Source organism: Malaclemys terrapin, chromosome 2 (genome assembly GCF_027887155.1).
Source record: "Malaclemys terrapin pileata isolate rMalTer1 chromosome 2, rMalTer1.hap1, whole genome shotgun sequence".
In the NCBI taxonomy this organism is placed as follows: Eukaryota; Metazoa; Chordata; order Testudines; family Emydidae; genus Malaclemys; species Malaclemys terrapin.
In genome coordinates, this window is record NC_071506.1 from 24021659 (window position 1) to 24033838 (window position 12180).

At 37.3% G+C, this 12180-nt stretch overlaps 1 protein-coding gene across 1 annotated transcript in view; it reads right to left on the reverse strand.

Moving 5' to 3' along the window:
• Positions 1-12180, reverse strand: part of MTBP (MDM2 binding protein) — a 62558-nt gene that overhangs the window by 38645 nt on the left and 11733 nt on the right. Inside the window, exons 5-10 of the mRNA XM_054018473.1 lie at positions 11888-11946; positions 10712-10856; positions 9117-9234; positions 8239-8373; positions 7265-7359; positions 3122-3194 (exon numbers count right to left, since the gene is read on the reverse strand). Coding sequence (XP_053874448.1) covers positions 3122-3194; positions 7265-7359; positions 8239-8373; positions 9117-9234; positions 10712-10856; positions 11888-11946 — 625 coding nt within the window. The remainder of the gene's footprint in view (positions 1-3121; positions 3195-7264; positions 7360-8238; positions 8374-9116; positions 9235-10711; positions 10857-11887; positions 11947-12180) is intronic.

Sequence of the window (12180 nt, forward strand, 5' to 3'; positions counted from 1 at the left end):
AGTTAAGCAGAAGCAGCATTCCCAACAGTGAAAAGTTTGCTTTTTAAAATCAAGGGAAAGTTAAGAGATGGAGTATTGCTGGATTCACATATATTGTATTTTCTGTTTCATGCCTGATACAGAGATTTAATTCACAATATAATTGCAAACACAATTCAACCTAAATCCGGTAAGACTAACAATATCTTCACATAATAATAAAATCTGAAATTAATTGTGTACTCCAATAAAGAGCCACAGTAGGCTACTCTCCACACTCAAGAGAAGACATATCTTTTTTATATTTTCTGTTTTCCAAATAAATTCAGATATTGGTTGTTGCTTCTGCCAATATTTATCTCTCAGGACAATAAATATTAGTAATAAGGAGAACAAAAGAAGTAACTATACTTATTTACTTGAGCATTCAGGCTGTGGTATCAGGAAAAATACATTTTTCAGCAAGTTTCTGATATACTTTCAAATATGCATTGTACTGTATCTAGTAGACTGAATATAAAACTTATAGAACAGTTTCAATCTACTAGTACAGAAACTAGAGATGCTCTGACAATTGTGTGTATCATAATAAGTATGCATAAAATGTTCTAAAAGCTTTTTTTTAATTATGAGTAAAAATGAAAGTTACTATACATAATTGATGTCTGCTAAATACCATTTTTACACATCATAATTGTCTGAGTTATACCAATGCACAAAAACCTTGTGGTTTGTTTGTTTTTTTGGAACAGGTATATTTTTAAAATAACTAAGCTGTTTATTCGTAGGAAATGAAGAAGAGGTTTAAGGAAAATACATTCCTTAGCAGAAATCCTAAATATCAAGCTGAACAACCAGAGCCAGTTTTCAACACCTATACTGTACACCCTTAAAAATATGGTTTTATAATGTAGTCAAGTATCAGGGGGTAGCCGTGTTAGTCTGTATCTACAAAAACAACAAAGAGTCTGGTGGCACCTTAGTCTTTAAGGTGCCACCAGACTCTTTGTTGGTTTTATAATGGAATCACAACTCTATACTATAACATGAGTAACTTTCCATAATCATATCAATTTGCTCACTGCAGCCAATGTTCTGATTACTGTAGATTAGAGTTCTAAACATCAGAAACATTGTGTAAACATACCTCTATTGCCTTAAAAATTCAGGCAAACAGCATTTTCAAATGAACATTACTGCAGAATTATTCAGAGCTATGGTACCAAGAAAAAGCAAGAACTATTATATCTGAGCAAAGAGTTAACAAGCACTGTCCTACGAAAATTATAGAATGTTCTCAATTTTTCAAAAATGATAATATAGAAATATATCAGCTTTTCTTGCAATCACGATCTGCAAAAAATAAAAACATCTCCGTCAGCCTAGGACTGCAAAATAAATGATGCACTATGCCTTCTCGTTTTCTGCATTTAGAGAAATAAGAGGTAAGATAATACAGTGGCTTGTCCAACAGCATTTAGAATGCACTGTTGGTGGTTAGAAATTTCCTCAACATTCAACATGAGAAATGGAGGGATAAGGCTATCACCAGTTTTTATTCCTATTTCCCTAGGAGGCAAGAATGTCCAACACTGCGAGGAAATCAGTGACTTTGGGCAGGTCTACACTAGAAGCACTACATCAGCTCGTAAGAACTGTGCTCCACATATAGGTAACTAGTGAAATGTAATGGCCTGTGACGTAAAGGAGGTCAAAATAGATGATCTAATGGTCCCTTCTGGTCTTAAAAATCTACGAATACAGCAAATACCCTGAAGATATGGCTGGCCCAACAGTATAGCATCTGTGCAATGTACTGTCCTGCAGAACATAAAAATATTACTCAGAGTACTCTGCTGTTTGTGTTTATGAAGGTAGGCAGGGGGGAAAAGGGGGGACTCTTGTTGTAAAGGGACTTAAAAAAAGATTTGTGGGAACAGAAGAGGGTGGGGTCAGTAATTTTTGTTAAAGGGTTAAACTGAATTATGAAAATGAGCATAGAATCATAGAATATCAGAGTTGGAAGGGACCTCAAGAGGTCATCTAGTCCAACCCCCTGCTCAAAGCAGGACCAATTCCCAGCTAAATCATCCCAGCCAGGGCTTTGTCAAGCCGGGCCTTAAAAACCTCCAAGGAAGGAGACTCCACCACCTCCCTAGGTAACGCATTCCAGTGTTTCACCACCCTCCTAGTGAAATAGTTTTTCCTGATATCCAACCTGGACCTCCCCCACTGCAACTTGAGACCATTGCTCCTTGTTCGGTCATCTGCCACCACTGAGAACAGCCGAGCTCCATCCTCTTTGGAACCCCCCTTCAGGTAGTTGAAGGCTGCTATCAAATCCCCCCTCATTCTTCTCTTCTGGAGACTAAACAATCCCAGTTCCCTCAGCCTCTCCTAATAAGTCATGTGCTCCAGACCCCTAATCATTTTTGTTGCCCTCCGCTGGACTCTTTCCAATTTTTCCACATCCTTCTTGTAGTGTGGGGCCCAAAACTGGACACAGTATTCCAGATGAGGCCTCACCAATGTCAAATAAAGGGGAACGATCACGTTCCTCGATCTGCTGGCAATGCCCCTACTTATACAGCCCAAAATGCCGTTAGCCTTCTTGGCAACAAGAGCACACTGTTGACTCATATCCAGCTTCTCGTCCACTGTGACCCCTAGGTCCTTTTCTGCAGAACTGCTACCTAGCCATTCGGTCCCTAGTCTGTAGCAGTGCATGGGATTCTTCCGTCCTAAGTGCAGGACTCTGCACTTGTCCTTGTTGAACCTCATCAGGTTTTTTTCGGCCCAATCCTCTAATTTGTCTAGGTCCCTCTGTATCCGATCCCTACCCTCTAGTGTATCTACCACGTAGATAGTGTAGCAGACAAGGACAGCTATTGGAGTGAGGATGAGTGGGATTCAGAGTGAGTATCAAGATATGCTAAGGTCAAAACTTAGCTGAAGTTCACAATTTAATGGGCATTTGAGTTCTGTTCTTGGAAACTATAAAACACACATATCTAAAGGCCCTAGAAGAAAATTTTGGAGGAGGCACCACAGAGATTAGGTGTTAAATTAAAAGTACACTGAAATAGATTATGCACAAATAATTTTGAAAAAAAAATTGCTGCAAAGTTGATAAAAATTATACCTTTTCACAGAGAGAAGAAATCTGGTCCAAAAACAGTGTAGACTTTTCATTGATATTGTTTCTTGCCAAGTTCCTGTATAGAAAGGTTTAAGGAGCCACATCTTCAAATAGTTTTACCTGTTGCTATTTTATAAATCATGGTATGATCATATTTTGCATAAAGAAACATTTCAATCCACCTAAATACAAACTAAACCACCAGTCCTCATTATTGTGAAAGCATTATAATGAATAAAATTCTCTGTATCAGATGGGGTAATACACTAACCCAGGCATTTTGTAAATATATGTTATGATATACAGCATATTTATTGAAAGCTTTTAGGTAACCATGTAGGAGAAAAAAATTTATATACTTTATTGAATCTCTTACCATTATGATAGTTAATGACTTATTTCAGGAATATATAGTAAGATTTTAATCAGCTGGTATCAGATGCTACTGCTGAAGCCTGAATTTCTTATAACTTCCCACTGAATGTAGATTTGATTGATAACTCCTACAAAGCAACAGATATACTGTCATAACTGAGGCACTCCAGGCACCAGCAGCACTCATACCACCTGGTGGTGAGTTGCCTTCTTGTGTTTCTCTCTTTACTTTTTTGTTGTTGCTCTTTGGAACAAAATCTGAGATCCATCTTTCACTCTGCACTCAACAACCACCAAAATAGCAGGTGATAGTTTTGAGATAATCATTTAGGATCTAATCCTTTGAGGTACTGACAGGCCTCTACTCATGAGGTCTTAAAGAAAAGTGGTTAAACTGTATAAATGATATATCCCGCAGACCTTGATAACAGATTAGATTTGTATTTTTATGTTCTTCCTTTCTGGTATGCTCAAAGTATGTGAGTGAATGATTCCTGGTGGGTCCTTTACAGAAAGCTGTTCATTATAATGAATGGGTTCAGTTTAAGATGGGTATTTGTGTTCTGACTACAGTGATATTTGTACTTTATTGGGGGCTTTAATGAGAAGCCCAATTATATTTCTTCAAATACCGCATTCTCTTCCTCTTCCTCAATTTCTCTGTTTTTAAGTGTATTGATTTAACGGAACATGGAATATCCTTCTGTACAATAAAAACCATCACCTCTTAGTTCTGAAAGGCATTTGATTGGCAGCATAAGAATCAGACTGACGGTATCAACTGAAGAAAGTGCTGGTCTGAATGATATTTTAACTTGTGTGCTAGAAGATAAAGGGCTCCTTAGCTATCCATTTCCTTTAACTTATACACATTTTGTGTAAAAAAGTGTCTCTACACACTGAAATAAGTTTTACACACTAAAACCACTTAAGGCTTTTCTTCACACAGAAAGCTCAACATTAGTGGAGTATCAGTATAACAAAATAGGAGTGCCTAGCAAAATACCCACTTCTCTTCATCCTACAAATAGCAGCATGGCCCTCTTTGTTTCAACCTGTCAGCCCAACTATGAGCGCTAAGATTATTTGTTTAATTTTATCATGGCATTAGATCAAAGACAGTGTGTTTCTTCAAGTGCACTTTATACCTCCACTTACAAAACTAAGCATGACAAACTTTATAAGGCTGTGAGACTACTTTATTTTATCAGGCTGTAAAGACAGGGCTTTTTGCTTACCTCTGACCATGCTATTTGCATATCACAAACTAATCCATGATCTTTTTCCTTTTTACATGTAGGGATAATTACTACTATGGATGGAGGCTTGCTTCTCTGTTAGGTAAATGTCTTTTAAATTATGTAAATATTCCTATGCACAATCTATATAAAGTATTATGGTCTATTAACCCAGCACACTAAAGGGTATGCCTACACTGCAAATAAAGACCCGTGGCAGTAAGTCTCAGAGCCTGGATCAACTGATTCGGGCTCGTGCCACAGAGCTTTGTACTTGGGCTACAGCGCAGATTCTAGGATCCACTCCCTCTCACCAGGTTCCAGTCCAAACGTCTACACTGCTATTTTTAGCCTCACAGCGCAAACCTAAGTCAGTTGACTTGGGCTCTGAGACTCATTGCCATAGTTACTTTTTGTTTGGGATTTTATTTTGGTTTTTTGCAGCGCAGACATACCCTTAGAGCTACAATACTGCCTCCAGTTCACAGCAGAACTGCTACAGATGTCAGTTCCAATGTAGCAGACAAATCTCTTTAAATTAATATACTTTTAATTCTGTATTCTGAAAAGCTTGGGAGTGGGAGGAATTTCACACTTTTTTTATATATAGTACAGTCTAAATCAGTGGTTCTCAAACGAGGGTTGCCGCTTGTTCAGGGAAAACCCCTGGCGGGCCGGGCCGGTTTGTTTACCTGCCACATCCGCAGGTTCGGCCGATCGCGGCTCCCACTGGCAGCGGTTTGCCGCTCCAGGTCAATGGGGGCTGCAGGAAGGGTGGCAGCACATCCCTCGGCCCGCGCTGCTTCCTGCAGCCCCCATTGGCCTGGAGCGACGAACTGTGGCCAGTGGGAGCCGCGATCGGCCGAACCTGCGGACGTGGCTGGTAAACAAACCGGCCCGGCCCGCCAGGGGCTTTCCCTGAACAAGCGGCGGTCTTAGTTTGAGAACCACTGATCTAAATGGATGTGGGACTACTTTAATAGACTGGTATGATCAGTAAATGTATCGAGAAGTACTTTAATTGACTGAGTATTAAAACATCCTGAGAGAATATTAGACAGAGAATTACCAAGCTTTGGAGAACTAAGTTTAAAAAAATTGTCACAAGTGCTCAGACTAATTAGCACTATTCAAGTCTTGCTGATGGGGGAACTACATTCATACATCAGTGCCTTTTTTTCCTGATTGGCCATATAACTCTAATAAGTGTAGTGAAGTCCCTCCTGCAACCAGCCAAGAAACGTGCTTATTTTTAAAAGATGGTTTAAGAAAAACGGTCCAGATTTAGAATTAAAGATAAGAGGAATTCAGTATATTAAATTTAACACCAGAGCATTTTCTTTTAAAGTGATCAGCAATTAAATTTAAGAAAGAATAGAGACACTGGACAATATGTGGTTTGACAATTGCGAAAATAAAACGAAGCATGATAAGAAGCTCTTCTACCCTGAAGGGTCTCCCCTTAAATGACCAGCTGCCAGTACAAGGTGAATTTAAATACTGTGCAGCATAAGATGGAGAATATATTGGTTTACATGCCTCATCTAGTCATTGCATTAAATATATTGCATCAATAGTGTCTTAATAATAAGTAAAACACTTCCAAAGATGTATACATTTAACCTCTGACTACGCTGGTGTTATTTTAAGCCCTCTCTTTATAACTATAGTAAATTTAGTCCATGATCTCCTTAAACAAAATTCTTGTTATCACATGAGAATGCATTTAGTATTTAAGATTCCTTTCCTCCTCCTAGTTATTGAATTACAAACATTAGGTGCACACCATGAGGGCTGCAAGGTTCAATAAGTAGTTCAAACTCATGCTCTAAAATATACACTTGATCAGGAAAAGTTTATATACATTTTATGCTGCTTGCAAAAAAATGTGTTAAATTAGATGAAAATTTTGTCTTTAAGGAAAGCATTTCAAATATGAAGATATTCTGCATCTGCTTTAGCTTCAATTTTAACTCTGAATCACTTGAATATAGTTTATTTTATCTGAAATCCTCCAGATGGGGAAAAATTTTCATTAGACATTCCAGTTCTAATATCACCTATTCATAATTAGATCTTATTAAACATTCTCAGGAAATTGCAAATATGTTAAAACCTTCATGCACCCAGAGATATATTTTAAAAGTTTTTTTTTTTTTTTTTTTTTTTTTTAAAATCACAGATTTCTATAACAAGAGAAGTGTCACTATGCTACAGAAAGATAAACATTACCATAGTCTCACATCAGCCTATATACTAGGCAGTACTTGATGTAATTGGTGGTATAATCAGAAAAATAGTTTAATAATATTAATATGCATCTTTATTTTATTTAGTTAGTTTTACAGAAGCGCTAAAAGGTGCCTGTCTATATAATCTAGGCACCTTTGACATAACTAAATATACATCATAAGTTTAGCAAATTAAGGTAACCCACCACAGCCCCCGTTCTCTTCCACCCATTTGCAAACACTGGGGGGAGGCCGGGGGTGGGGTGGGGGTGGGGATGATGAGCTTTGAAACAAAAGGATACAGCTCAAATTCAAGACCGGATACAAAATAGGATGGCAGATCTGAGAGCACCACCAGCCGCATGAATTCTAACACAGGACCATAATAATGAAAAACCTGAAAAGAAATTAAATTCAGAATTTGTAACTTTTATATTTTGGATATTATTTCAATGGGACAATCACTTGCTTTAAGTGTTTTGCTGAACTGGGTCCTTATTTAGGAACACATTTGAAGCAGGGAAATGGGAGTGAGAAAGAGAGGAAGGTTTTGCAATATAGTCAAATTAAAATATAATTAAACATCTTAAAAGGGCAAACTTATGGAAGGTGCCTAAAACGATTCTTCCAATAGATTCCTTAGAATACACATATGCATATGAAATAATATGTGCAGGGATGCTTCTGAGCCCATCTTCCCTCAGATACTACAAATAAAAATCATTCAAGACTGTACAATTAATGACAAAAATATATTTAGAAGCTTTAACTGTAAAAAACTATTAACATTCATATATACAGTTACATTAAAGGGGTTTTTATATTAAGTATTTTCCACCAATAACTATGGATTTTGATTTTTAAACTTTAAAAGATGACCAATTTCCACTGGGTAAAAATGGTACAAGCAATTTTCAGAAAAAAAGTGTTTAATAATAAAGTGTATTTGTACAAGTAAATAAATGAATATATGCTTCAACATGCTACAGCAGTATTTAACATTACATTTTTTTAAAGCTAAGAAATCAGAACCATTTTTCATTTCTACTTTGAGAACGTAGTATCACATTTTAGACATGTAATTAGATCAAATATCACTGATACTATCCAGATAAAATATGAACAAGATAGGCCGTAAGAGCTGTACGTTACAGAGTCAGTACTTTTATATTTGTTTTTGAATCCTGACTACCACTTCCCTCATTATTAAATTTTCTCAGGAAAGTAAAAAAAGTGAACTATTGTAGTTCAAAGAAAGATCAAACACAGGCCTTACCTCTGGCAAAATATTAGTAGTCTTTGATTGTGCTGTTTTCTTGGCAGCGAAGCAAGTATTTAAATGCGATGTGCTGAATGGCTTGGCTGAGACACTCTTTATACAAAATTTTGGAAACCTAACTTCAAATCCAAACTAAAGAAAATAGACAGAATATTTAAAAAAAAAAGGCAGATATAAACCCTGATGTTAATGAGATGAATTAGGTTAGAAAAATTCTCATGTTCTTGCATATCAAGCATTTGGTGCAACTGGCAGATGAAGAATGAAATAACGTTTACATAAAGCAAAGCATTATTTTAATAAACCCATTTTTCTTCAGTCAATTAGATATACAATTACTTTAAAAGGATACGGCCCAACAGATTTCAACAAACAACTAAGTAGGAATAATATTAGGGTTGGGTAACCAGATAATGTACTCAAGATTAAGACATTGCAAACACAAGCAGGGTCTTCTACAGTTGAATGGTTGCTGTTTTTGCACAAGTGCTAGATGTGGGTTTTCATCTGAGTACTACAAAATAGCACAGAAAGAGGATAATGGTTGGTCATGAACAACAAAAGATTTGGCTTAAACACACACACAGACACACCCACCCACCCCCCAAGGTAAAGAGGGTAAAAAATTAGGCCCCTAAACCATGAAACTCCACAGTTAGGGGCGGGGGGAAATCAGCCTGTACTGTCTCTATTTAGAAAAAAAGTGTGTTAATTATTAAAACTTGTTCCTATATAATTAGATTGTTAAAAAATTCAGATGACAGCATGAAGTTTAAGCATTTATAATACAGTACGTATCCCATAACAATTTCATGTACCATGTGTACACAGTGAACCTAAACAAAGTTAACCAAAACTAGAAAAAATTAATTTACCTTTCTTTCCCATATCTGAATCTCTCCTCTCCACAGCTCTTTTGAATCAATAATATTTATTAGATTATCTGAAGCCACAACATCTGCTGATAGGTAGTCTGCAATTTTTTGCCAGCTACTGTAAATGTAAAGAAAAAATAACGAATCTCATTTCACCTAGTTTTACAGATTAACATGCTATGTGGTTTAATCCAATGTATCTACTAAATCTTAGCACTAAACAGACTTCTGAAAATATGTAAACGCAGACAAATATGTATAACTTTGTACTCTGAAAAGTACAAACTCTTACAGAAATGCTGGCTCCCCCTTCTGCAGGGGAAGGTGTTTCCATGCTCCACAAAGATGACAGTAGGGTGCATTGACATGCATCGAGCAATGGCTGGCTTGGCAAAATGAGTTGGCTTGTAATTAACAAACAGTCTTGTGGTCTGCACGTCCTACTATTGGCCATCTCTGTGTACTAAGGGGAATAAGGAGGCATGGATAGAAAGGGAAGACATTGGCTTCTCTTGCCAACTAGAGGATCTCCCTACCCTTGTTCATCGTTTGTGGGTTTACATGTTGTAAAAGCAGGACTAGGTTGCCTCATTATGCATAAGGGATAACCAGCACAGCATGGAGCTAAGCCTACTTGATCCGAAGCAGGTTGCACAGGGAAGTGTTGATTGCCATACTTGAAATCAGGAAGGAATTTTCCATCATGATAAATTGATCATAATAGTTTTTCATCTCCCTCTGTGGGTATTAGCAGGTGTCTTATGACAAGTAAATATTTTCTCTAGCTATAGGCGTTTATTTCAGGACTACGCATTTAGTTTCCTTGTTTTATCACAATTTTGTTGACCAGGTCTCGAGCACTGTAACATATTATGGGATTAACCCTCTGTCCCAAATTCCAGGCTTGGATTTGAAAGAAAGCACATGGTTATGGCAAATGACAGCAAGACAATAGAGGACAGCCTACTTATTGGACACAAAGCTTAGGCACCCCTACTCTAGTTCCCAATTCTTTTCATGGGGAAAAAAACAGCTGAATGACTTGTGGTTAAAAATAAAACATATCCAAAGTCATTCTATATTTTACACTGAGCTGACTAGGTGAGAGGGTAATAGGCAATCAGCAAACTTGTGTGTAATTAAAAATATTCAAGTCAATAGTCTTTACTTCAAAAGAAAAAAAACAGCATCTTGATACCCATTTTATAAAAAATACAAACCCAGATTCAAAGTTAATCAATAATAATTGTGTGTTCTAATATATTATGTAAAATGAAGCCAGAATATCAGGGAAAACTAGATATATGAGGCAAAGTTAAGTAAAATGAGATCAAATATATTTATATACTGTGCCCTAGAAATTAGAGGCATTTTAAATGCTGTATTTCTGTCGGCCCCTTTGCTGAAAGCATGTATTTACAACAATAGAATTGTCTGGATAGCTCTCCTCTTCTCTAAGAGAGAAATCCATACTTTCCTAAAGAATACCTGTCAAGAACTAAGACATTTCATGAGCTTTATTTAAAAACAGTAGTATATGTTGACGCAAAACAAATAATGCACCTGCTTGAACAATTAAAAAAAAAAAATCTTACCCTTTATTGTCATTTGTTGCTATAGTGATTTTTGCAGAATGCCATTCTCTCAGATGTTTCAGGGCACCAATAGCAGGTAAGCAGTCTTTTAACTTGGGGGCATCTCTTTCAGCAGACTGTAGTATTACATCAACCATGGCTCTTCCTGTAAATAAAACACATATGATGTAAATTAATGTGATACTATGACATTGTAGAGCCAAGCATTCAACTCACTTTAAAGAGTAAGCCAAATTTATAAAACATTCTAAAAAATATGCTTTACTGTTGATTGTGATCGGGTATGTTAAAGGGGCAGAATCAAGAAATGTAGGAACAAGATTTGAAACACTGCTATTGGAATTTCAGCCTGTCTCTTTAGCATCCCCTCTTGGATGTCTTGTCATCAGCTTATGCGCCACAGAAAAACCAAAATGCATTATCTTCTCTCCCAAATGTTCTCTACTTCCCTCCCTTCTCTATCACCATCAACAACTCCAGCCCTGTGACTCGAGTCAATGATATACAGGTTATTTTTGACTCCTCCTTCTCCCTTGCCCCACGCAACCAGACGTGTCTTGTTTCAGCCTCCTCAACATCTCCAAGGTGTGTACTTTTCTTTCCATCCCCCACAGTGAAATCCGCCATTCAGGCCCTCTATATTCTGCTTTGACCACTGCAACATCTTCTACTCTGGCCTCCCAAAAAACACACATTGCTCATTTCAGTCCAGTCATTTTCCTTGCCTGTCAATCTGAACATCACTCTCCTTTGGATCTCTCCACTGATATCCCAAACCACCCATCAGCTAGTGAATCAAATTTAAGCTTCAAAACTCTCTATAATACCCCCTCCCTACTCACACTTGCACATTGGGTTTCATGTTACCTACCCTCCACCCCCTCTCTGCCAATGTTCTCAACTCCATCTGCTTTCTCACAGTCAGTTACCTCCATCACTTCTTCTACACCACATGCATGGTCCAACCTCTCTGAGCTTATTCACAAAGCAAATACCCTGTCCATGTTTAAGTCACTTAAGTACCCACTTCTGCAATGCCACCTAGACTGAAACTAGCTGACATTTCAAAATTCCTCAGTTGTTGCTCCCCTTCCCTTAACTTCTAACTGTCTGTCCTTAGACTGCAAGCTCCTCAGAACAGGGACCTTCAAGATAAACACAAGCCTGTGAAGTTACCAGGAGCAGGGAGCTTGTCCGATAACTGATGTAGACTCTCTGCAGATTCTTCATAGACACTGAAATTAAAGAGGGTTACCAGATTGAAAAAGTTTACATACAAAATTATCCAGAACTAAATTACCAGTAATGATATTTAGCATTTTATGAAAGTACACTACATCTTCAAAGCACTAAGCAACCATATAAACCCTGCAAGGAATCACTGACGTTTCCATTTTACTTGCAGGGAAACAAAGGCAGATGGAGAAATCACTTAACCTAAGGCCACAGAGTCAGTGGTAGAACTGAGT